This window comes from Oncorhynchus mykiss, chromosome 1 (genome assembly GCF_013265735.2).
Source record: "Oncorhynchus mykiss isolate Arlee chromosome 1, USDA_OmykA_1.1, whole genome shotgun sequence".
NCBI lineage: Eukaryota > Metazoa > Chordata > Actinopteri > Salmoniformes > Salmonidae > Oncorhynchus > Oncorhynchus mykiss.
In genome coordinates this window covers 40,436,333-40,463,590 of record NC_048565.1, presented here as the reverse complement: position 1 = coordinate 40,463,590, position 27,258 = coordinate 40,436,333, and the positions used below count along the sequence as shown (strand labels likewise).

Sequence of the window (27,258 nt, the reverse complement as noted above, 5' to 3'; positions counted from 1 at the left end):
CAATGTCCCATATGCCTGGTACATATGGTTTGATGAATGTTTCCTGCTTCTGGTTTCATGTTCCCTGTAGTAAGGCTACATTTGTGCTCTTCCTTCAGATAATGAGTTAGCAGCTCATTGAAGTGTTCAGGGAAGAGTGAGTCAGAGGCTGTTATGGTTGTCGGTGCACCTCTTTTTGCTTCCAGGCACAAACGGCCTTCACCGTTTTTCAATTTATGATGCTGTGGTGACAGCGGGGGTCTGCAGGGATGGATGTTGGAACATTTGCAGAATATGCCATAAACAAAAGGAAGAAACAAGCACAGAGAAACCAATGCATATTTTTAATAACCAACTTTAAAAGAGGCACTAAGTGAACCACTTTACAATACAAGAGGCATTGCATTTCCATGTATTTTCTCTCTCTCTCTCTCTCTCTCTCTCTCTCTCTCTCTGATTCTGTTGCACATTATTAAAATAAAACTTTGACATTGAGCATTGCACCAGGAAATCTTCTACCTACAATATAATACAATATAAGATACATATAAACAAGATAAAGCACCTTTTTTGTCTTAGTAAATAATATTCATAATTAAACAGTTGGAGGACAGACACGGAGGACTGAGTGTGTGTTTTGTGTGGTAATATCAGTGCATGGGAGGAGCTCCTAAAACAGGTCTCAGGACTGTGAATAGTCCTTGGATGCACCTGAGTTTGTACAGATGCAAGCTTTCCTAATTTTCTTTCCTAAGGATGTACAGATGAATACTTTGTTGGAGGAGGTTTTACACAGTCTTTTTTTTTTTTTTACATTTTTTTAAAGAAACTACAGAGAACCAGCACAAACGGTTGGATGAATGCAACTGCTACAGATCTCATGTTCCCTTCAGTTAGAGGACATTGGCGTTCACATTACAATAAAGAATAACATAGCACCAATTCATGTTTATACAAAAGCTAATATAATGAATGTCAATGAAGTACAGTAAGGTAAAAATACAAAAAGAGTAATTTTTGGAGAAGCATTTACAAAAGGTGCACTGACATAGTCCAAGTCCGTTGGGATGACATTTGGTCCTGTTGCATTAAAAAAAGCAATATTCTCTATGAACACTTTTTGATTGTGAAACTGACATGCATTAGCTGTAAAAAAAAAGAGAAGAAAAATCTGTTTTATTTTCAAGTATTCTTTTTGTATTTTTTTAATGAAATATAGTCTCTGAAAAAGATAATGTTCAACCTAAGAATAGCAGGAATTAGTCAATGATTTGCCCTACTAGCATTTTCATTCTAGATTAATAAAATTATCTCTGCCATTATTCCTCACAAGAGAAGAAGACATAAAGTGACAACATAATTATTTAGACAAACATTTCACAGAGAGCCATGCAATCTCATTCATGGTCATGAATTGTCTTGATCATCAATAACGTGAACAACTATTCAGTCTCTTTGTTTTCTATCCCACAGATCCTTCCCACAATCAGTTTATTGGTTCTGAAGTGTCCTTCCTCAAAGGAATCTTAAAACTGGTGAGCTTTTGGCCAAACAGCTGGCTCAGGAGGTTGTTCTGTGACTCTGCTGTCCTATAGGAGTGGCTCTCCATGGACCTCACCCCTGTCTTTGGCCTAGACTTATTCAAGGAATTGTTCATAGGAAGCGCTGACACTTTAGAAACTGGGTAATGAAGAGGCCGTCCAAGAGGCCCTTTTTTGGCTTTGTAATCCCCATTAATATGATGCACCATCTCTGCTTTCCTTGGCGTGCAGTTATCGAGGGAGCTTCTCTTTGCTTGAAGGCCTAGACTCCCTGATGTTTTGTGCTTGGAGACTATTTTGTTGCTGACCACATCTTCTTTCACTGAAGAGAGCACCGGGTATTCACTGGAGCCGTCTGATTTCCTGTGAACTGCCGGACTCTCGCACTTGCTGGGACGGAACTTATTTTTGGTCTTGACGTCGGCAGCAAGGTTCTCCCGTGTGGCAGACGAGGAGACCCTCTGTAAACTGTGAGGTGTCCTCATCTCTTTCCTCTTCTTCTGTTCTCTTCTCACAGAGTCTTTGTCCTCATTGGATGCCGGGCCCTGGGAAGTGATCTTAGTGTGGTGGACTGGTGTTGACTCCATGGCCCTGGGGCTATTGTTGGAGCTGTGTTTAGTGTTTTCACTGGGCTTGGGTGTGGAGGTTTTGTCATTCTGCTTGTTGTCATGGCTGTGACGGCTGGTTGTCTGTTGCCCCAGCTCACCCTCCCTCATTTGGTCCATCACAACGGTAGATGATTTATGCTTTGTAGGAGGATGGTGGATATCATGTGTATCGGGTGTCATTGAGCTGTTGATCAGGTTTTCGCGGAAACTAACATACAACTCCTCATCCGATGCCGTGGAATCTGTCCTCTGTGTCTTCTTTTCAACTTCTGCTGTGGTAGTCTGTATGCTGCTCTCAGGAGTGCTCTGCTTAGCATTGGCAAAGCACTCCTTTTCCTTTTCAGCTATACTGCTCTCAAGTGGATCATGCTCTTCTTTCACATCACATGGCTCTGTGAATGATTTGCCATCGGCCTCACCAATGTCTCTAACAGGCAGCTTAGGTGAAGGACTGGGATCAATGTCCTCTGTTTTGGGTGTAGCAGTTGAGAGACCTTCCGAGCCCAGGTGAAACGTACAATGCTCCAGCTCTACCAGCATGTCAGAGTATTCCTCAGCCATGTCCTCCGTCTTCACACTGGCATAATTGTCAGTATGATATTCACCTGCACTGGTCTGTGTAGAGTCCTCTGTTGTGTGTACAGAGAGTTTCAGAACTGGCATCTCAGCACTCTTATGTAAGTGCAGTGAGGCTATGCTGGCGATGCCACTGTCAGAGCTGTTCTCTTGTAGAATGTCAGTAAGGATTTTTCTCTTTTTGTTCGCTGGCAATTCACACTCATCGTTCTCTTTGGAGGGAGATGTCTTGATAGGCCTGAGAACGCCTCTAAACTTGAAGATCTTATTCCCTCCTGACAAGTGCTTTTCCATGTGTCGGTCAAACTGCTCTTTCTTAGAGAAGGTGTAGTTACAGGTGCTGCAGATGAAAGATTTCTTGATCACATGCATGACATCTGCACACAGCTCACAGGTGTAGAGGGTGGTATGCTTTGAGTCAAGCTCATCCACCTCCTCATGCTCATTCTTCAGATGATATTTTAGTTCCTGTGGCTCCTGGTAGGTTACTGGGCATTTGTGGCACAGAAAAATCTTATTTAAGTTGTGCACAACCAGATGCCTCTGAAGCTTGAAGGGTTTGGGGAACTGCTTGCCACAGTGGTGGCAGTCTCTCGAGGGGTCTTTACAGTTGGGGTGCATCTCCACATTCTTTGGCACTGGCTCTGTATTGTGCAGAACCTCAACTGGTGTCAGCGTGCTCGGTTTCCCCACTTTTTCACTGTTCCCTTTAGGCTTGACAACTTTGGGCTGAGCTACCTCTGTAGTTTTCACCTGCTCTGTGTTTTCTACTATGGCTAGTTTCTCCTTGTTGGAGACCTTACTGGTCTCTCTGCTGGCCTTGCTGGGGCGGCGCTGCATGATGGAGGTGATGAAGTTCTTCACGGCTGACTCCTGCATGCCAGAGCCCGGCAGACTCCCCAGGATAGCGCTGTGTGACTGGCCCTTGCGGGCAAACTGCGTGGCATGTTCCCGTAAGTGCTCATTGTACATCCACACGTCTGATATCTCCTTCAGGCACATGCCACAGGTCCAGATGCCGGCCTTGTTCTTGGCGTGTTTCTCCCTCAGGTGGTCCCTCAGCTGCTCCCGGGAGCTGAACTTGCGCTGGACGCACATGTAGCAGGTGGGAGGTGGAGAGGGGTTGTGGGATAACTTGTGGAAGTTGAGCTCCCCCAGGGTAAGGAACCAGGTGAAGCACACCTTGCACTTGTACTGTTTGTCCTTGATCTTCACGCTGCCCTCTTGTCGTTTCCTTCCCCTGTGTTCTGTGAGCTTCTTGGCCTTTGCAGTGTCTCTGGTCTCCGCATAATCAGTGGCAACGGGTCTTTCTAATGGGATGTCCTTGTTGGAGTCAAATAATTGAATTTCTGGTAGCTGGAATGTGGTATTGAGGTTTGGGATGTCAATGCTGTGGAAAGGAGACACGTTGTCTGTAGCACATGGCTCTCTAGGATAAGGTGCAGAAGAGGCTATAATAGGAAGTGGACATGGTGGGGTTGGGGCTTCTGCTTTAAAGGAAGTTTGGTCAGAGGAGATCACAGTATCTGTAACAGAGTCGTTGGAGGCACTCCATGCCAATGATGCTTTGTCGATAGTGCTCTCAGGTTGGCATAGGAAGTCACTGCCATAGTCCACACCATTCTCATGATTGTCTTTGTGGTCTGTTGTGTCTCCTTTCATGCTACATACTTTTTTGGAATCACTCTTTAATGTGCTATTATGACACATGTTCAACATGATAGCATCGTCAATGGATATTGTTTCATATTCACAAGGGTCATTTTGATTGTTGACAAATGTTTGGTCTATCTGATTTTCTGTATAGTCATCTTTCTTTTCGAGATATAGGTCAGGAGGAGGATGTTCTTGAACTAACGGTGAATCGGTTGATAGTTTCTGCTTCTTGTTCTTCTTACCATAAACCTTTGCAAATTTTTTCCTTTTCAGTTCCTCATTTCTAGTGGGGAATAACTGGGAGAATGTGCTTTCATCATCAAGAAAACCATTCAAATCAGCACTTAGTCTAGGAGGGCTTGCAAGAGAAGATTTAAAACAGGAGAGATTATCCACCTCATCTGTCGGGCCACTGTTTTTCTCACATTCAATCTTTACTGCAACCTCTCCCAGTATCTCTTTGGCATTACTCTCATCTTTAGTTTGTTGCTCACATGCCTCTTTTGTGTCTTGCAAATTCTCTCTAGACATATCATACTCTCTACTAATGTCCTTACTTACAGATACTCCCATACTAACTTCCGCTACTCCATTGATGATCTCTGGCAGATTTGTGCTTTTCACCTCTTCTGTATCATTGTTGCTTTGAGTCAAGACCATAGCCAGATTTGTAAGCTCCATTGGAGACATTGGCATCTGTTCAATGTCATTGTTACTTGTTACAGTAAACGGGACTTCCTCCTGCTCTGTAACTTTGTGGTTAACAAGATAATTGATTATGTCTTGTTTCTCTGGTGACTTGCAGCATCCTTGCTTTGCCTGGGTTTGAAATTCAGGAGTAATAGCCTGTAATATGTCTGTTTTCAATATATTGAGAAGCTCGTCAGAGAATGGGTCAGGCTTCACATTCACTTCCTTGTTTCTGTTCTTCCGTGTTTTGTAGATTTTCTTCGCTTTTGTAAACTGAGGAGGCATTTGCTGGACTATGTCATCAGCTGGCACTGCCATATTTGTTTCACTTGCAATGTTCTCCAGGATAACATTTGTTTCTCCTTGTTTGGTTACGAAGGAGCTATTACTTGTCACAGGACAGTGATTCTCAGAAACCTCATTCCTTTCTGTTTGCAAACAGGTGTGTGGAACCAGGAGCTCTAGATCCTCTTTATTTCCTGTTTCTATAGACTGGGATGTTTGGTAACTGTGTAGACTCCCTTGATGATTTGCATTTTCCAAAATTGGGCTTCTTTCAGTCCTGATCAAATGTTTCATGGCCTTGTGTCTCTTCAATCCTGGCACTGTCCGGAAACACATTGAGCATATCTCACACAGATGTATCTTTTTCTGGGTGGTTTCTTCCTCTTGCTGGTGGGTTACTGAGCACTGACCTTCCTCAACTGTTAGTGATTCTGTTTGGTCTGATGGTAATGGGGTTGGCTCATTCTCACAGATGATCAGTGGTTTGGGCGTGTGCTGATTATCTGAGATGTCCTTTATAAAAGCAAGGGTGTTCAGCTCACTAGGGACCTTATACATATCCAGGGCCTCTGGATCCACTCTCTTCAGCAAGTCAACATGTAAGTCCATATAATCAATCGTTTGAAGGGGAGCCGGGCAAATGTCCAAATCGCCAGTGGACGGAGCAGTGTTCTGAGAAGGAAGACCCAGTAAAATGGATGGACATTTTATGTCATTTTGGATGTTGCTCTTGTTCAAAGATTCATCTGGTGGACTTAGCTTGGCTGTATGGTCTGGACTCATAGGTACCTCTGTCTCTATGTCACACAGTCTTTTGTCTGATGTTAATGTCGTGTCATCACTGCGATCACAAGGTTCACAGTCGTCCTTGGTGCTCTGCTTGATGGCTGGTTCCTCCTCATCCACATTGGCTGGGGAGATAGGAGTGTAATCGAACTGACTCAGTTGTGGAGGCTCATCTGGAATGTAATTGTAGTTTAGTGGGCTTAATTTGAAATCATACAGTGATACAGAGACTCTCTTCGTAAGGGCCTCCATTGCCTCAGATTCCTCTGTTGCAATGGTCAAGGGTAGAGGGGAAGGAATGCAAGCGTCAGTGCTACATATTTTACTATCTGTGATTCCCAAGTCCAGTTGAGGAGGACTTACTAAAGAGTACTCCATCTCAGCTCTTCTGGTCAATGAGTCATCAATATGCAGTGCTTCTTTGGCATTTATGTCGTCACACTTTTCCTCCTTGGGAGATTGGATTGAGGCTGGCATAGTATCTATATTATTGCATGTGATTGGCTGTGGATGTTCTTGTTCTTGTGTGTTAGAGTTGTCCACAGGTGTGTGTGGAGAAGCTGGTAGAACAGGACTGGATGGAGGAGCATCCTCTGGAATAATATCCAGCCTTTCGTCCATCTGCAAATCCTCTTTGCATGGTGAGTGCTGGGGAGATGCCATGAGATGTAAGGGAACTTGTTCCTGGATGTTTTCAACTTCTGGAATCGTTTCTCTTTGTCTATGGTTGGCCTCACATTCAGGTTCCATTTCTGTTTCTTTGTCCTCAGGTGTATGTTCCATGTGTGCATCACTGTCAAGGTCACTGTCACACTCAGCAATGACCAACATGGTGCTTTCATCATCTGAGTCAATGTTGGAAAAGGGTGATGTGTGGTTAGCATGTTCTGTATTGGTTTCCATCAACAGTGGACTGCAAGGCTTAACTGCGACAGTCTCCATGAAGACATGGGTTGATTGATTGGTAATATCATTCACGGGGGGGCTACACCTCAGAGAAACTGTATGACTTATCACTTTGTTCTGTATTGTACTTTTGGATTCAATGTTGTCTTCCTTCATTACACATGTTGAACTGTCCTCCGTCTGTTCATTTGCAGATGGTGAGGGACATACACTCTTACAGTTACTTTGGACGTATATGGATTGTTCCTCAGATGCATTTTCTACCTCTTCAGGCTTATTATCCAAGTTGACATCCATTTCCTGGTCTGCTAGGTTGGACCCATTCGAGGGCTGGCTCACAGACGTAGCATTGAGACTGATGTCCTCCACTGGCTCCTGATGCTCATCAATGGAAGTATCTAGAAGTTCTGTATGCTCAACAATGGTGCTATCTAGAAGCTCTGTGTGCACATCAATGGTAGTATCTAGAAGCTCTGTATGTTCATCAATGGAAGTATCTAGAAGCTCTGTGTGCTCGTCAATGGAAGTATTTAGAAGCCCTGGATGCTTGTCAATGGTAGTATCTAGAAGCTCTGAATGCTCATCAACGGTAGTATCTAGAAGCTCTGTATGCTCATCAATGGAAGTATCTAAAAGCTTTGTATGCTCATCAACGGTAGTATCTAGAAGCTCTGTATGCTCATCAATGGAAGTCTTTAGAAGCTCTGTATGCTCATCAACGGTAGTATCTAGAAGCTCTGTATGCTCATCAATGGAAGTCCTTAGAAGCTCTGTATGCTCATCAATGGTAGTATCTAGATGCTCTGTATGATCAGGGAGGGCACTTTTGGCTTCAAGGATTTCATCCCCATAGTCCTCTAGCTTCTGGTTCTCACAGGTCTCCTCAGCCATTGGTTGATTATCCATTTCAGTGTTTGAGCAATAATCAGTTTCTATAACACTATTGTCTTCAGTGACATTGCTCATGATTGGGATGTCTTTGAATTCTGACCCACTGTCGTTGTTAGGTAGAGACTCAGTTGGCTGGAGTGAAACAATCTCTTTTATTACATCAGATGGGAGCTCTGTTTTTTTAGAGAGAGGAGGCTGTGACCTGAAGTGTGTGGATTTAATATTCGCGTCATCAAGAATCACCATTTCATTATGATCTCTGCTTTCAGCTGCATTAGCAGATGGAGTTTGGCTTTCACTGTGTAAGTGTGCTGGGCTCTTACATGAGGTGAGGTTTGGCTCCTCCTCTTCAGGTGTTATGGGATCATTTTTGAAAATGGAATCTGATATCACTTCCAGGCTTTTCATCAGGTTTTCTGCATAGGTCTTACTCTCTAGAATCTCCTCAGATTTCTCTATGTCAGTTCTCTTGTCAACATCCATGTCTTCATCTCTGTGGTCCTCCTGTTTCAGTTGCTCTTTCACTTTCTCTGTATTTGAGGTTGTAGTTGTCATACTGTGTTCACGATCATCCTTCTTGCTAAATTGTTCAAGGACAATGGGTTCGTCATGTGTTGGAGTATGCTGTCCCTCCATCAACTCAAACTCAAATGGACTGGACCATGGTAGACTATGCTCAGCAAAGGACTCTGAATGTGGGTCAGATGGCATAATTGACACTGCCAGCGCCATGCTTTGCACAGGGCAGCCCATATCTAGACCAGTGTCTTCATTCTCAGATTCGTCGTCCAGACGCAGAGGGGAGAATTTGCTCATCTTCAGCTGCTTTGGGGACTCCTCAGTAAGCAGTGGTGGACTCAGCTTGGCTGTCTGGAGCTGATTTTCCAACTCGGTCACAATCCTCTTTATCTCTAGCTCATCTTCTGACGCACAGCTGTTGAGATTTGTACTGTAGTCTATTATTTTGTCTGGCAGAGACAAAGGAACATGATTGTAATCTGAAAGGAAAGGAGAAAGAAAGGATGATGCGCTAAACACCTCCTTTTTGTCATTGGTGGTATTTAAGGAGTTGAAACCTTCTTTGTGCAATGGAATGTCAGTGTAGAGGCCATTTTCAAATCCTGCCACTGAGAGGTCCCCGAACATTGACGATGTGTCAAATGAGAGAGGAGACTTCATAAGACTCTGGTCCTGCTCTAGGGGGTATGGGATCAGATCTGATGTATCTTTCTGTGTCAGAGGCTCCTGAAGTTCAATTGGAGACAGGCACACTTCATCCATGAGTGCACTGCAAAGAGTTGTGGACTTGGGGACTAAGTCATTAGTGAAAGTCATTGGATCTTTCATTGGATAGACACTCTCATTGTGTTTGTCAAACATAGAAATGTCTGATAGCTTTGAATGCGGCTGTATAGATTGACATCCCACGCTATCCCGCCTTTTGTGTACAGATTTTTCCTTTGAGATGGTTTCATCTTTTTTGAATTTATTATACGAATGTGCTTCCATGTTGTTTGTGGCAGGATGTGCTGATTGAAGCTGATGTGATTTGAGATCAGAACTAATAGACTGAAAATGTATTGATTCCCCTTTGGAGATCTTGACGGCTGTCCTCAGTGGTGTGTTTTTGTCTGAACTTGCTTTCGTTTCAGTTTCTCTGCTAAATGAGTCGTCCTTCTCCCTTGAGGACACGTCTGTGCTTCTGCATTTCTCAAGGGTTTTCACTGCACTCCCCACCTTTAGTAGCCCTGATACTGGATCAACATCTTCAATGTTCGAGTTAGTGATACTTAAGGCCATTGACGTGTCTTTATTAGTAGAGACGAAAGTCTTATCAGCGCTATACCTCTGAGTAGATTTGGTGAATGTCAGTGCTAGTTGTGTGCTAGACTCTTTGGATAACTTCTGTGGAGATCGCTCGTAGGTTCTCTGCTCGGAAGAGTCTTTCCTCCTGATCTCCACCCTTTTCTCACAGTCTGAGTCTGTGCGGTCAGTGCTTTTGGGGCTGTTGATGCCATCGCTGGAGATACTCACAGACGTGCTGACTTCACTGCTAGTGGATGACCTGCTGCCTCTCCTCCGAAGTCTCTGGTGAGAGCCAGGTTTCTCTAGAGACAAGGAGACATCTTCAGCTTTCTTCACCTCAAAGCACTCTTTTGACTCGTGCCTCCATGCTGCACTGTCCCTGTCACTCCTAGCCCTCCATTTGCACTCCTTTGTGTAGGTGTACTTGCAGCGGCTGCTTTGCCTCAGGCGACCTTGGCTTGCTATCTTCACAGGCTCAGACTCGTCATCTGAGTCTGAGACATAGTCGTACTCCCCAAATGTAGGGTTTGGCACTGTGGGCGTCAATCTCTCCATCACCAGTGAGAATTGGAGGTTTTTGGTGCCTTTTACATGGAGCTTGTGTAACTTGTTTTTCTGTTGAACTATTTTGTGGATGAGTTCTTTGCTCCAGGTACCGGCACCGGTCCTTTTCCTTTTATTCTCCCTTGCTGTAATCTTTGGGGTTGGGGAACTCCTGTTTGCCGAGGAGACTTGGGAAGAGGTTGAGCCACTCAACAAAGAGCTATCCCGGAGGCTTCGAACTCCACAACGTTCTGAAAATGTGCTGGATAAGAGGAACCTTGGAGTGTTAGTGTTTTCCTTTTCACTCTTGCACAGCTTTCTTATATCTTTCACTTTATTTTCTTGCTCCCTCGGTTTCTCTCCTGAGGCGATCCTTGAATTTATATGAGAGAGTTCTTTTTTGATGTTGATTTTCTCATCCTGCTCAAAATTCAGAGTGGTCTTCTCAAGTTTGCTTACTGTGTGGTTGTTTTCTGTCTGAAGGCTCGCTTTGTCTGAGTCATAAAGATATTTTCCTTGTGTCAGAGACCTATCATTTTCAGTAGATTGTTTGATTTTGCCCTCAAAGACCATTGAGTCTTTGGTTTTCAGAGTCTGCCTGTTTGACGATACTTTGACAGTGGCGGGATCATCATCTGTGAATGCATCAATGAAGCTGCTGTCAATCTCTGCATTGTCTGACTGATAGCCCAGTCCATTTAGAGCCTCAGTGATTAGGCTATCTAATTTTGCATCCTCCATCTCCAAGTCAGGAAGAGCGACAGGAAGGTTACCTGCCCCAGTGAACAGGTTAAGTTTCATGGGGTCATCCTTAGAATCTCCTTTTGTTTCGCTGTCAGACATCAGCTCTCCATTCTTATTGAGCCCCAGCAGAGACAGGTGAAGGTCAGTTGGACACCTTGGCATGGAGACACGTTGACATAAACTGGTCCCAGAGGATGGATCTTTTGTCATGTCATTGTGAAACTGTGTTGAACTTCCTGGAGTTGTTCTGGTGTCATCCACTTTCTGTGAAAACGCATGCTGTCCACAGTATTGCTTATGGCCAAGGAATGAGGCCAGGTTAGTGAAGTTCTGATCACACTGCTTGCACGTGAGAAGCACATCCAGTTGGTCAAGGTTTGCCGTGGCTAATGACGTGGCTAACAGTTGATGTGCAGAGTATGGTGGTGGAGGTGGGTGGTGCTCCACCCCAAAGCCCTCCATATAGCCCTTGTTGCCTTCCATACTAGGCTTTTGATGTTCGTTATTCTGCAGGTAGTTCATCATGTCATCTTTTTCCCTCTCTGGGGCGAAAGGCAGATTACGGGAGGCGTCTGAGTGGAAATGGTGAGAGTTAGTGCTGAGGTGATCTGTGGGTCCTTGTGCCTTCAGTTGGTGCTGGTGATAAAATGGAGGGGGATGCCCAGTCTTTGATATCTGACTGTCCTCAGAGAGGTTGACAGGGCTTGTTGAGGCTGGGGAGAGTGAGGAACATGTGCTGCTAGAGGCTGGGTTATGGATTGGGGAGGGCGAGGGAGAGTCATATGGTGACACCATCATAAGTCCCATTGGTGGGACCTGCAATGGTGGATATCCATATGTACTTGATGATGCCCCAGGTACTGATTGGTTCATTCCAAAATATATGGGCTTATTCTTGGACTCACAGACCTTTGCGTGACTTGTCTCAACTTTAAAATGTGGTATTGTACTGCAGCCCTGTTTGACACTCTCTTGCCTTGGGTTTGATAGACCTTCACTAGGTCTATTGTTTTGGAAGGAGCTGGGGCTTTTCAGTGAGCCATTCTTATGTGATTTAGTGTCATCCTGCCAGTCAGAGGGTGCTACCATAAAAGTGAGCTTTTGGTTGCTTTGTTGCCTAGACAACTCTATCCTGTTTTGGTTTGGCATGACAGAAGTTAGGCGTATCTGCTGCCATGGCATCCTACTGCTTTTGGATGTGTTTGGCCTTTGATCGACGGCTGGCTGGTTCTGAAACTTGTCATTCATATTAGGATAAGTCATAGTGTTTTGGTCTGCTGGTGAAAAGGTCTTATTCGGTCCCTCCCATGAGTGTGGTAACCTACTATGGGGCTTGGTGTTGACGCTTTTGTCAAAAGGCACAGAGCTCATGTGGATGCTATTGAGTGGAGGGCTGCTGTTGTAGGCTTTGTTTGAAAAGTGCATTTGGGAGTTTGGACCTTGTGCAATATTTCTGGCATGGTGTACACTGGCTTGAATGTGTGTTCTCTGGCTGGCAGCACTGTCTTTGGGGTGGCAACTCCTCTTGCTCCCTGAAGTGAGGGGTACATCCCGATTGTCTGCCTGGACGAAAGTGTCCGTGCTATCTGGCAGGGAACTCTTACCCTGATCTGACTGCTGGGAGATAGAGCCAGAGCTCTCACTACTAGCTGAGTCCTCACTCAGGCCCCTGGTGCAGTGCATAGAGGACGCGGCCCCTTGTGGTGCTTGCAGGTACTGTGGTGGCTGTGGAGGATGGGGGTAGGAAGACCTGTCCTGTCGCTGGTCACTGTTGAATTGAGTGTTATTCTGAACCCCCTCCTGACCCTCCACAGATGTCTGAAAGGTAAAAGAGTTAAGAGTCACCTGGGCAGGAGTCAAAGAGGAGTCTATATAGTCCTGGGATTGGGGGTTCTGATCACAGGGAAAAGGGTCTGGGTTTGAGTCTTCCAATAAGAGGTATCCGTACTGAAATGGCAAAAAGCTGCCATTTGCCTTGTTCACCTCCGAGAGAACTGTGGATTTTTGTGAGGAAATCCCATAGTTAGAACCATTAAAAGTCCTCTCTGGAGACTGCCAGTCATTGGAGCCACTCAACTGAAAGTCTGGGAAGAGCAGCTGGCCGCTTGGCTGTGAGTTATTATTGTTCTCCATTGGGCCTGGTTGCTGCTGCTGCTGGGGTGTCTGCTGGTGGGTGGATGTCCCACCTGTGGTTCCCAGTGCCTGTGAGGTGTAGCTTGGGGAGGTGAGATTGGAGGAGGTGTCCTGAAAGCACCGGCTGTAGTTGAGCTCCTCCTGCTGCAGCTCGGCCTCTCGCTCTGGTATACTGGGCACGTGGAACCTGTAGCTGCCCGACACAGGGCCTCGACTGGCCTCCAGCTTCTTGGGTGGCGAGACCTTCTGCTGTGGGTAGGCGATGCCGATTGTAGGGTTAGAGCGTGGGTTGGTGATGCTGAGTCTGTATAGCTGCTGTGGGTTACCGCGCTCCGACTTCCCTGACCTCTTACCCTTGTCTCGGCTCCGGTTCTTTCCGCTGGGGGATTGGGGGCTGCCTTTGCCACTGGGCCACGTCCTGTTGCTGGCGAACTTAGGCTTGTTCTGCAGTGACTTGAAGTCTATTTTCCCCGCCTGCTGAGGTCGGATCACAGCCTCGCGCTGCTGAGTATAGTCTCTGTCTTTGTCTACAAACTTGGCCCCTCTGCTGATTGTCCTCTCCTCCACGTCTGAACTTGAGAAGTGCTCTGAAGACTCTTTTGTGGCTTTCTCACTGCTACTGTACTGCTCCAGTGCAGTACCCTCATCCTGCAGTTTGAACTCAGCATCCAGCTTTTTGACAGGGTACGTGTGCTGAGTCTCTCCTGCCATGGTGCAGGCGAGGCTTGCTGGGCAGGCCTGGTCCTCAGAGATGCTATCTGTGAGGCAGAGGCATGATGAGTCTGGGAGTATGGATCAATACACTGCTTCCATTGGTACAAACGGCAGGGATGGGAGGGCGGCTCTCTGCGCGATTATCTCTCCGCTCTCATCGTGGACCACCAATCTGTCAATTTACCGTCTGGGAGTCCTGCAGAGACAGAGAGGAGAAAGAGGGGGTCAGATTTCTGAAACATATTTCACATCATTTTGCTTTTGTTCAAGTTGCATTCCATTAAAAAAGCATGAGAATTGCCCTTCTAAATGCATTTCTATAAATGTAGGTTGTTGGATAATAAAATGCTACCTCCAGAATAAATAAAATTATAATAATCAATCATTGACCAGCATTCATTAATTAATTAATTCATTCATTCATTCAATCATTCATTCATGTGAACAGTTGCATAACTATTTGTAGAACAAAGAACAGTACAGGTACATAAGTCAGCAGGGCTATTAGCTTTACTAAACCTACAGAGCAGGATGAGAGGTGAGTGATTCAGTAAAAATCTATTTTCCAGCTGTTGCCAGGAGAGAGCAGTATTGCCACAGTTTTGCCTCAGTACTGCCACACAAGGCACAAAGACACATTGTACAGTATACAGGCACATTATAAACCCTTTTCAAGTTGTCCAGATACATCTGAAAACCACAACAGCAATTCAACTAATCACTAGTTGCACTGTCATGGTCAATAGATATACAACTCATATAGCTATGAAATAGATCAATATACTTTTATCGACAAGGCTTGCCTCTGTGCATACCGTAAGATAGTGTCTACTGAGTGGATCTGACTGGAATACTATCACAAAAGGTATGTCACACACAAAACATATTGCAAGAGCCGAAATGCATCTGGCCATGTTAATGAAACATTGTACTCTTGTTCTGAGGAACACTGTGGGTTCTGAGGAAGGAGAGGATTCAATGCTGGACACACATTGCCAATGAGTGAATCATGTAAAAGCCCAAAAGAACAGCGACACAATGCTAGACTGTTTGGCCGGTTTAGGAGGGACGCAGGTTTAGCTCATGGAGCAATATCAGGCGATTAGTCAGTAGGCCTTTAGACAGTGAGGAGGGCAGGGGACGTTTGTTTCCTTTCCCTCAGGCATCCCAGACACTGCTTATATCCTGGTTTACTTTGGCCCTCCACTCCTTCGTTTGAGGTTAGACCAGAAGCAGCTCAAAGTTAGCGGCAGAATGTCATTTCTGGGCCTGTTAGCCAAGAAGCCCCCCACATCTCCTCATCCTCCCCCTCATCTTCCCCCCTACCTAAACCAACATTTCAATGAGAGAGTAAGTAAAATGCTGCGTTTGTGTACTGTGAAGGGGTGCCCCACCCGGTCCTAGGGGAAGTCTGTGACTCTCCTGCTCCCCAGCGGAGTACCATAGACAGCTGGCAAAAGTCACACACCTACCCATGGTGACTGACCGCGTGCACTTTCTGTACTTAGGGATCATTTGGGGACAGGGAGAGAAAATAATCACACACCAACGAAAAAGGCAATGAATGTGGGTATTTACCCATTCAAATACTGTAGTTCACTGGTCTTCTTGATGAACATTCCAGCTGTTATTTTGCCTGGCAATAAAACATTTTGGGCCATTAACAGATTCTTTCTTTCACTAAATAAGTAAGTAAGAGCAGCTGTAACAGCCAGTAGGTAACATTACTAGTTGCACATGATTGGTTAAAGGGAGGCTAAAGAAAGTTTAATAAGATCATGTAAACTGTATTATTCCACTGTTGATACAGTCCCAATTTTTCGGGCATGTTAGCAGTCAAGTTTTCAAGACATTGGACTGTTAAGAAGCAAAGTGTCACCAACCACATCATCATATGATGCATTTTGCAAAAGCTTGACCTCGCCTTCAGACATAATGTTGTTATGGAGCTGCCCGGGGTCACATTAACACCTACACCTGCTTTAGTTCTTTTCCTCTCCTCTGTGTGTGTGTGTCTACACGTGTGTGTACATGTGTGCATGTGCTTGAGGGTGTGTGTGTGTGTGTGTGTGTGTGTGTGTGTGTGTGTGTGTGTGTGTGTGTGTGTGTGTGTGTGTGTGTGTGTGTGTGTGTGTGTGTGTGCGCGCAAGACAATTCAGTAATTTCACTGAATTGATATAGGACTTGATTTAATTACCCTATCTCTCTGTCTCGCATACACATACGCACAGTCACAAAAACAAACACACGCACACACAGTACAGTGCAAACCATAATTAGGGATGCCTGGCTTTCCCTGCCCTCTAACCAGCCAGCCTATTGACCTACATGGACCTGTGACACGGATGGCTCTGTCCCTGTATTTTTAACTGCACAGCCCTGCCCTGTAATTACAAAGCTCTGACAATGGCTGGGGATGGGCGTGGTGGCCGTACACAGAAGGAGAGAGTAGGAGCAGGGACAGGGAAAGACCACTTTCACTAGCAGTATGGCTCCTCCAGTGAAGGCTGTACCTCTAGTGAGCGAAATGCCTATGTTTTATCTCATTACAACAGCACCTAAGTTCTTTCCAACTTTCCTTTTTATTCATTTAATGCACTTTTGAGTGGTTTCACAATTTTGTTTGTGTTTGGTCTATTTGACGCCTGTATATAGCATATAAATAATCTGCTATCCAAATCCAAAGATGAAAACAAAAGGTCTTGTTTAGATAGCCTGTTCGCATGGGACAGGACAGACTTTAAACAGTCAGAATATATCTCCTCTCCTTTTGTTTAATGCACAAATACAAAAGCTTCTGATGTCGGCCCACCACCTCAAGCTCAACCTCGACAAGACGGAGCTGCTCTTCCTCCCGGGGAAGGCCTGCCCGCTCCTAGAACTCTCCATCACGGTCGACTACTCCACGGCGTCCCCCTCCCAGAGTGCTCTTCTCTGTCCTGGCACCCCAATGGTGGAACCAGCTTCCAATGATGCTAGGACAGCAGAGTCTCTGTCCATCTTCCAAAAACATCTGAGAATGAGACACCTACTGTAGTCAGTTGCACAACTGAATGCATTCAACTGAAATGTGTCTTCCGCATTTAACCCAACCCCTCTGAATCAGAGAGGTGCTGGGGGCCGCCTTAATCGATGTCTGCCTCGCTCAAGGGAAGATTGCAAGTTTTCTCCACCGTGCCAGCTTGGGGTTTCGAACCAGCAATGTTTAGGTTACTTGCCCAACACAACCTGCCACCTACCTCTTCAAATCTTTTTTTAATTAAGTCGTCTCAGTCTTATCCCTCCCCCCCAAAAAACTACCTTGCACTTGTCTTTTCCTACTAGCACTGGCTTTGCTGATCATTTATTTGAGAAAAATGTACTTGCTACAACTTTGATATGTGATTGTCTGAGCTAGCTATCTTAAGATGAATGCACTCTGGATAAGCGTGTCTGCTAAATTATGACAATCTAAATGTAAATGGATCCCACAGAAATGTGCTAAGCTGAAACGGACAACAGGGCATGAGGAGACTAACCTGATGCCCGATTATACAATATTGCTCCAAAGTGCCACGAAAAGTCTTCTGAATTCTTCTGTGCAATTCCACTGAATTTGTTGGGTAATGCATATCCCTTTCCCTGTGCCAATACATACAGTATGCAGCAGTTACAAATAGACTCAAATATGTTCAGTATGGGAATATAGAAAAATAGAGTGACACAATTGGCTTGCGTGTGAATTGGGAACAGCCTAAAGCCTATATGTATGTAACGTGTACAAATGAGTCTTTACTTCTGCCAGGAGACCAACATTCCTTCCCTTCAGATCCTATCAGATCATCTCAAAAAGGCCATCTCTCATACCATTAGTGCTGATATGCCTGACAGTGATGCCTCCATGAGCTCTGCAGGCACCAAAAATGTTTTATTTTCACACTGGTTAGGTGCAATGAAATGTGTTTTTTTTACAGGGTCACCCCCTGAAGCAAATTAGGGTTCAAGTGCCTTGCACAAGGGCACATCGATAAGAAAACCAAATAAGATCATGTTGAAATATAGTTGTGATGAAATGCAGTTATGTCTCAGTACTTTTGAAAAGCATAAGGGATTATGTCTAGTTGCATTACGTCTAGTTGCATGGTGGCATCACTAAGGGAAAACTGTGTGGTGTGTTGACAGCTTTACAGTGGGAGCAGGACTGTACGTCCCATAGGTGACTGTTATTCAGCCTGGGGTCATGGCCCTGTCTCTGCTACAGAGAGGAGGAAAGACACTAGGTGAGAGAGATGTGAATCTGGAGGGTACAGACCCACAACCAGGACCAGAGGTGTGCTCCAGCGTTGCATTTCCATTCAAAAGAGGAGATTCATTGGATTTCCATTTATTTTCAGTTCTTCATGGAAATATAATTTCCCTTCCTGTATTGACTGTACTGGAATGGATATGACCCCCAACCCTGCTCTAAATATCTGTATGACAAATACAAATGCCCCTCTAAGCAGCCAGGACCTGAGTGTTACTGTTAGGTCACTGTTATGTGTGTTTCCCTATCGTCCAGCCTGGTCCAGCCTCCAGCCAACCTCTGAGTGGTATTTAGCAGGTTGGGAGGGAAGGCTGGGGGTCTGTGGTCCTGGCTGGGTTGGGGCCTGGCTGTGAAAAGTCACATCCCCTCTTCACCTCGACAGGGCTCTGAAAGCCGGAGTGTCTACTGTGTCTGCCGTGTTCTCCGCCAGCGGTCGGCCAGATGGGTGCAAATTGGCCCAATTGAAAACTCCCCCCAACTGGCCTCACAGTGCTTGATCTGCCCCCTGAGGGTCTGGGCGGTCAACAGCCAAGCCCATACATTATGTCCTCGTCTGGTGTTTGCCCTTGGGTTTGCACAGTGGGGGTAAGAGGGTGCGGACAACACGGGACTCCGACAACAAAGAGAGCAGTGGCAGGGATCGCAGGGGCCTCACAGAAGTAGCACCCACGTCCAAGCTGTCAGTTCACAAAGAGGACGGACTCATTTATATCTTTACAACTACCTGGTTGACTTCCAGGGTAGGGCCTGACCAGCACACCAGCCATACTCCATCCACAAACCACAGTCAGTCAGTCTCCTTTCAGGCTCAGAATGACTTCACACACCAGGTTTACACATATCAATCTGCCAATGTGATGGGCATCTTTGATAAGCTTTTCTTTTTTTTTATCCGATATAAGTATAAAGTGGTCTTGAGTCGGGAATAAAGGCCGTGTGGCCATGACAGAATTGTTAGCCGGGCAAATATCAAATCCCGTGTGACTGGTCCCATAAAAATGCATTTCAGTGGGTTTTACAAGTCAATTAAGGCAGTGTGTGCGTGTGTTCTGCAGGCCTGGTGTCAAATCATTAAGCCTCACCACCATCAGCATCATCAGCTGCAGTAGCTCCCCATATGGAAGCACCGTTTCATAACACCACCCAGACACTGTAGTGCTGAGCGTGGGAGTTCAGAACACCACCCAGACACTGTAGTGCTGAGCGTGGGAGTTCAGATGAGGTTTGGTGTGTGCGTTCAAAACCCATTGTTAGCATATTTTTTTATGCCTGACTATCTGTGTATGTGTGTCATTCAGGCGCAACTATAGAGTGTACTTCTGTTTGTGTGTGTGTGTGTGTGTGTGTGTGTGTGTGTGTGTGTGTGTGTGTGTGTGTGTGTGTGTGTGTGTGTGTGTGTGTGTGTGTGTGTGTGTGTGTGTGTGTGTGTGTGCGTGCGTGCGTGCGTGCGCGCGCGTGCGTGCGTGCGTGCGTGCGTGTGTGTGTGTGTGTGAGAGAGAGAGAGATAGACAGAGAAATCTACAGAGAGAGTAAGATAGTGACAGTATTTACGTGAGCAAGGGTATTTAATGTGGGTATGACTCAAGACTAGGTAGACAGTGATCCTCTGTAGCTCAGTAGCTAGAGCATGGAGCTCACAAAACCAGTGGGTTTGATTCCTGGGACCACCCATACTTAAAAATGTATGCAGGAATGACTGTTAGAAGCTTTGGATAAAAGCATCTGCTAAATGGTATATATTATTACAGCCTATATTGTTTTCCTCTCACAGCAGAGTGTGGGAAAAGTTATAACTCCAGCCGAGTGCAAACAACATTTCCTGAAAGTCTTTCCCTTGTCGTTCTGGTGCAGGATGTATGTGGTGTAGGTTGAAGTGAAAATACGCTGCTAGCACTTTACTCCATCCATCACATCAATGGCTTCAGCCCATAATTGCTTTAGCATTTTCTATTTTCCAAGAGCCCTCAATCCCATGAGCTCTGTGCGCCGATCTGGATGATAGCGGGGTGAACAGGCAGTGGCTCGGGTGGTTGTTGTCCTTGATGATCTTTATGGCCTTCCTGTGACATCGGGTGGTGTAGGTGTCCTGGAGGGCAGGTAGTTTGCCACCGGTGATGCGTTGTGCGGACCTCACTACCCTCTGGAGAGCCTTACGGTTGTGGGCAGAGCAGTTGCCGTACCAGGTGGTGATACAGCCCGACAGGATGCTCTCGATTGTGCATCTGTAGAAGTTTGTGAGTGCTTTTGGTGACAAGCCAAATTTCTTCAGCCTCCTGAGGTTGAAGAGGCGCTGCTGCGCCTTCTTCACGATGCTGTCTGTGTGGGTGGACCAATTCAGTTTGTCTGTGATGTGTACGCTGTTCCATCGATGTGGATAGGGGGGTGTTCCCTCTGCTGTTTCCTGAAGTCCACAATCATCTCCTTAGTTTTGTTGACGTTGAGTGTGAGGTTATTTTCCTGACACCACACTCCGAGGGCCCTCACCTCCTCACTGTAGGCCGTCTCGTCGTTGTTGGTAATCAAGCCTAATACTGTTGTGTCGTCCGCAAACTTGATGATTGAGTTGGAGGCGTGCGTGGCCACGCAGTCGTGGGTGAACAGGGAGTACAGGAGAGGGCTCAGAACGCACCCTTGTGGGGCCCCAGTGTTGAGGATCAGCGGGGTGGAAATGTTGTTGCCTACCCTCACCACCTGGGGGCGGCCCGTCAGGAAGTCCAGTACCCAGTTGCACAGGGCGGGGTCGAGACCCAGGGTCTCGAGCTTGATGACGAGCTTGGAGGGCACTATGGTGTTAAATGCCGAGCTGTAGTCGATGAACAGCATTCTCACATAGGTATTCCTCTTGTCCAGATGGGTTAGGGCAGTGTGCAGTGTGGTTGAGATTGCATCGTCTGTGGACCTATTTGGGCGGTAAGCAAATTGGAGTGGGTCTAGGGTGTCAGGTAGGGTGGAGGTGATATGGTCCTTGACTAGTCTCTCAAAGCACTTCATGATGACGGAAGTGAGTGCTACGGGGCGGTAGTCGTTCAGCTCAGCTCAGTTACCTTAGCTTTCTTGGGAACAGGAACAATGGTGGCCCCCTTGAAGCATGTGGGAACAACTGACTGGGATAGGGATTGATTGAATATGTCCGTAAACACACCAGCCAGCTTGGTCTGCGCATGCTCTGAGGGCACGGCTGGGGATTCCGTCTGGGCCTGCAGCCTTGTGAGGGTTAACACGTTTAAATGTTTTCCTCACGTCGGCTGCAGTGAAGGAGAGTCTGCATGTTTTGGTTGTGGGCCGTGTCAGTGGCACTGTATTGTCCTCAAAGCGGGCAAAAAAGTTATTTAGTCTGCCTGGGAGCAAGACATCCTGGTCCGTGACGGGGCTGGTTTTCTTTTTGTAATCCATGATTGACTGTGACTGTAGACCCTGCCACATACCTCTTGTGTCTGAGCCGTTGAATTGAGATTCTACTTTGTCTTTACTTTGTCTCTATACTGACGCTTAGCTTGTTTGATTGCCTTGCGGAGGGAATAGCTACACTGTTTGTATTCGGTCATGTTTCCGGTCACCTTGCCCTGAGGGCTTGGGAATGTTTTAATCGTTGCTATGGGAACGACATAGGCTCTATTCATAAAATTGTATCACCACAGTAAATTTGACACCTTTTTAAATGCATCATACTAGAGGCGATAGATTCATTTAAACACTATTCAATTTCAGATTAATTCTATAATGACAATTTTGTTCGGTCCAATGTCATCTGTGATTACTATCCTCTGCCACAAACTATGGGAAGAGACTACCGGAGATAAATGCTATTTTGCTAGCGACGTCTATAGGACTTTATGCCTTTGGTGAGGCATTACCTCCAAAGACTGAGTGGTATACCAGGCCATTATGCAAGTCACACACACACACACACACACACACACACACACACACACACACACACACACACACACACACACACACACACACACACACACACACACACACACACACACACACACACACACACACACCCGCGCGCGCGCACGCAAACAGTTGACTTACGCATACAATACTACAGCCAGTGACCTCCAGAGACAGTGAGTAGTGCCGGAGCCAAGGGAAGGTCAGCCGCCAGAAGAGCAGTCCACTTCTACACACAAAGGCTCCCTTTATGACAATGTAAATCAATAAGCAGAATTAGGTAGCATTTCCCCAAAATGTCCCTTTTTCCAGACGCTGCCTGTAGTGAAATATCACCTCACAGTAGCCTCCAAGACCTGAGTCAGAGGAGCGTGGAGAGAAAAAGAGAGGAGAGAAGAAGAAACGAGGAGCGAAGGAAAGGGACAACAAGGAAGACAAAGAAAAGAGAAGAAAGAGTGAAGAGGATGAAAGGAGGGGATGAATGGGGAGAGGAGATGATATGAGACAAGAAGAGAAGAATGAGAAGGAGAGTGAATCTGGGCGCTATGAGCTGAGGGATGCGGAGCGAGGGATCAGGTAGCAGCAGAGAAGGCAGGCTGACTGCTCTCCTCACACCTCTCCCAGTGGCAGTGTGACGAGCCCAGCCAGGCTCAGGCTCGGGGAACGGAATGCTCAACAGCTAACGAGAACAGCTGGCCCAAGGCCACTAACTGACTAGGCGCTGGGCCAAACCCTCGGTCAGGGGGCCTGCCTACTCTTCTATATTTTTGGAAACATCCATTATCCAAGCAATTTGCCTTAAAGGTCTCCTTCATGCTTGTGCTGCTTTGAAGGCAGTACTGGGGAAGAAGGATTTTGAGGATTGTGTGGACCGAAGGGTGGGGAAAAGAGAAATGTCAGTATAGTTGGGATTGTGAGGAATCAGGCAACACTGATTAGACAAGGCGAGAAAAGGCTCTAATACTGACACATATTAATTATACACCCACCACTGTAGCTGGCTAGCTTTGACATGTTTGTTTTGTTAGTGAGTGGTTTGGATGTTAGACGTGTCAACACGGCTGTTGCTTATTCATTAAAGTTTGAAAATGTTTCAATACAGTGTTTAATTTGTCGCTCTGCCTCGTTATGGGTGACGTTTCTGTCCGTTTTCAGGATGCCATAGAAACCAAGGCAAGGCTGATTCAAATGAAACAGGGAGCAACTTTGCAGGCTTGTTTTCTCTAGTCTCTCTCCCATCCCACCAGTCCCTCCACCAAAACCCCAAACGTGGTTAGCTGCAAAGTGGGGGAGATGGTAAGAAGGGTGTGCGTGTATGTCTGTGAGTGTGTTGTTTTTTTCAAACCGCTGGATTTTTTTTGACTTTGTCTGTTTCTATGTTGCTAAACACAAAACTCCACAAACATTATGGAATCTTTGTTTCAGTGAGTTTAAATTCCCCCCCTGAATTTGACACAATTTCCATAATTTCTTCAAGGCAGTGGAATATCCGTCATGTGTGGCGGTTGGTAGGAGAGAGAAACAGATGGGAAAAGCGTGCGATATAAACCTTGGATGACTGCAGACACAAGATATTACTAAGGGCAGGGTAGACAACGGTTCCTGACTCCGGTCCATAGCCGTGACAACCTAACACTTAATGAACAAAGTCCTCTTTCAGAGTTCCCTTCCAAATGAATGGTCACCCTCCAACATTCCTAATTTCAGAGTATCAATACTTGCTAGTCCATACTTCTAGCTAGGTCAGAGGATTTGGTTGCTGCTCAAATAAAGCAACGTTTAATTAGCATTTAAATTTAATTAGCTGTAAAATAAGCTTTGCTGAGCAGACAGAAAGAGGGAGAGAGAGAACAAGAGAGAGAAGTGCATTTATTAACGATAGTCATCTGTAACCCTAGCCATAAATACCTCAGTCCATCAACTATGTCTATGCGTGTGTGTATGTGTGTGTTTGTGTATGTCTGACCACGAGTGTGTTTAAGTCAATGTCTACAATCGTCTACGGCTAAATATAACTGAATAAACTGACGGTTTATATTGAAGCTCAGACTTACTTCAAGTGGAAGATATTTGGAAGGTAAGAACACACTCCATCAACATTTTCCTAACCTGGCCGTACACCTGACCACACATCACAAGAGACCGTTATTTATCGCTTGACCCTTCTTTAATAAAGCAATGGTTAAGTGGACTTCTCAAAGTTCACTCCATTTAGTTGCCCTCAATTGATTGGAACAATATTGAGTCTAAGTCTAGGTCTATATATGGACACACCACATACACACGGAAACAGGAGAACCGTATCCTGACTCCTCAGTGTTTGTTAGGAAATCATAAAATAGCATTTACACTGAAAAGTATTTACACTGAAAACTTCTAATGGGAGCCGTGCAATTTTTATTTTTTATTTAACCAGGTAGGCTAGTTGAGAACAAGTTCTCATTTGCAACTGCAACCTGGCCAAGATAAAGCGTAGCAATTCAACACATACAACAACACAGAGTTACACATGGAATAAACAAAACATACAGTCAATAATACAGTAGAACAAAAGAAAACAAAAAGTCTATATACAGTGAGTGCAAATGAGGTAAGTTAAGGAAATAAATAGGCCATGGTGGCGAAGTAATTACAATATAGAAATTAAACACTGGAATGGTAGATCGGCAGAAGGTGAATGTGCAGGTAGAGATACTGGGGTGCAAAGGAGCAAAATAAATAAATAAATACCAGTATGGGGTTGAGGTATGTAGATAGATGGGCTGTTTACAGATGGGCTATGTACAGGTGCAGTGATCTGTAAGCTGCTCTGACAGCTGGTGCTTAAAGCTAGTGAGGGAGATGTGAGTCTCCAGCTTCAAAGATTTTTGCAACTGGAAGGAACTGACGACCAAAGGAGGAATTGGCTTTGGGGGTGACCAGTGAGATATACCAGCTGGTGCGCGTGCTACGAGTGGGTGCTGCTATGGTGACCAGTGAGCTGAGATAAGGCGGGGCTTTACCTAGCAGAGACTTGTAGATAACCTGTAGCCAGTGGGTTTGGTGACGAATATGAAGCGAGGGCCAACCAACGAGAGCGTACAGGTAGCAATGGTGGGTAGTGTATGGGGCTTTGGTGACAAAACGGATGGCACTGTGATAGACTGCATCCAGTTTGTTGAGTAGAGTGTTGAAGGCTATTTTATAGATGACATCACCGAAGTCGAGGATCGGTAGGATGGTCAGTTTTACGAGGGTATGTTTGACAGCATGAGTGAATGAGGCTTTGTTACGATATAGGAAGCCGATTCTAGACTTAATTTTGGATTGGAGATGCTTAATGTGTGTCTGGAAGGAGAGTTTACAGTCTTTCCATACACCTAGGTATTTGTAGTTGTCCACGTATTCTAAGTCAGAGCCGTCCAGAGTAGTGATGCTGGACGGGCGAGCAGGTGTGGGCAGTGATCGATTGAATAGCATGCATTTAGTTTTACTTGCGTTTAAGAGCAGTTGGAGGCCCCGGAAGGAGAGTTGTATGGCATTGAAGCTCGTCTGGCGGTTAGTTAACACAATGTCCAAGGAGGGGCCAGAAGTATACAGAATGCTGTCGTCTGCGTAGAGGTGGATCAAAGAATCACCAGCTGCAAGAGCAACATCATTGATGTACACAGAACAGAGAGTCTGCCCGAGAATTGAACCCTGTGGCACACCCATAGAGACTGTCAGAGGTCCGGACAACAGGCCCTCCGATTTGACACACTGAACTCTGTCAGAGAAGTAGTTGGTAAACCAGGCGAGGCAATGATTTGAGAAAACAAGGCTGTCGAGTCTGCCAATGAGGATGTTGTGATTGACAGAGTCGAAAGCCTTGGCCAGGTCAATGAATACAGCTGCACAGTAATGTCTCTTATCGATGGCGGTTATGATTTTAGAACCTTGAGCGTGGCTGAGGTCCACCCATGACCAGCTCTGAAACCAGATTGCATAGCGGAGAAGGTATGGTGGGATTCGAAATGGTCAGTAATCTGTTTGTTAACTTGGCTTTCGAAGACCTTAGAAAGACAGGGTAGGATTGATATAGGTCTGTAGCAGTTTGGGTCTAGAGTGTCACCCCCTTTGAAGAGGGGGATGACCGCGGCAGCTTTCCAATCTTTTGGAATCTCAGACGATACGAAAGAGAGGTTGAACAGGCTAGTAATAGGGGTTGCGACAATTTCGGCAGATAATTTTAGAAAGAGAGGGTCCAGATTGTCTAGATTTGTAGGGGTCCAGATTTTGCAGCTCTTTCAGAACATCAGCTATCTGGATTTGGGTAAAGGAGAAATGGTGGGGGCTTCTGCGGGTTGCTGTGGAGGGTGCCGGGCAGTTGACCGGGGTAGGGGTAGCCATGTGGAAAGCATGGCCAGCCGTAGAGAAATGCTTATTGAAATTCTCAATTATAGTGGATTTATCGGTGGTGACAGTGTTTGCTAGCCTCAGAGCAGTGGGCAGCTGGGAGGAGGTGCTCTTATTCTCCATGGACTTTACAGTGTCCCAGAACTTTTTTGAGTTAGTACTACAGGATGCAAATTTCTGTTTGAAAAAGCTTGCCTTAGCTTTTCTAACTGCCTGCGTATATTTCTTCCTGACTTCCCTGAAAAGTTACATATCACGGGGGCTATTCGATGCTAATGCAGAACGCCACAGGATGTTTTTGTGCTGGTCAAGGGCAGACAGGTCTGGAGTGAACCAAGGACTATATCTATTCCTAGTTCTAAATGTTTTGAGAGGGACATGCTTGTTTAAGATGGTGAGGAAGGCACTTTTAAAGAATAGCCAGGCATCATCTACTGACGGGATGAGGTCAATGTCATTCCAGGATACCCCGGCCAGGTCGATTAGAAAGGCCTGCTCGCAGAAATGTTTCAGGGAGCGTTTGACAGTGCTATACAACCTACATCTATGTCAGAATCACAACTCAATCATTGCCTTATGACTGTAGCGAGAAGCAGAAAGTGTTGTTTGAAGCAACACCTATCCATTTCAAGTAAGTTTGATTGAAAGTGTTTCCCCCACACAAATCCTTAGGAAAACAAAGTCCGGACAAAGTGCATTTTTCTCTTGGGAAGATCTGACATATGTTATTTTAAAATTCTCTCTCCCTCCCTTTCTCTCTCTCTCACACACACAAACATGCGCACACACTTGCATGCACGCACGCACGCACACACACATGCATACTGCTTTCCTCCACTTT

General features: G+C 45.6%; 1 protein-coding gene across 1 annotated transcript in view; it reads right to left on the bottom strand.

The window, feature by feature from the left end:
• Positions 1 to 308: 308 nt before the first annotated feature.
• LOC110522618 overlaps positions 309 to 27,258 on the bottom strand; it is a 159,450-nt gene continuing 132,500 nt past the window's right edge. The window contains exon 3 of the mRNA XM_021601084.2: positions 309 to 14,054. Coding sequence (XP_021456759.2) covers positions 1,466 to 13,855 — 12,390 coding nt within the window. The 5' untranslated portion in view covers positions 13,856 to 14,054 and the 3' untranslated portion in view covers positions 309 to 1,465. The remainder of the gene's footprint in view (positions 14,055 to 27,258) is intronic.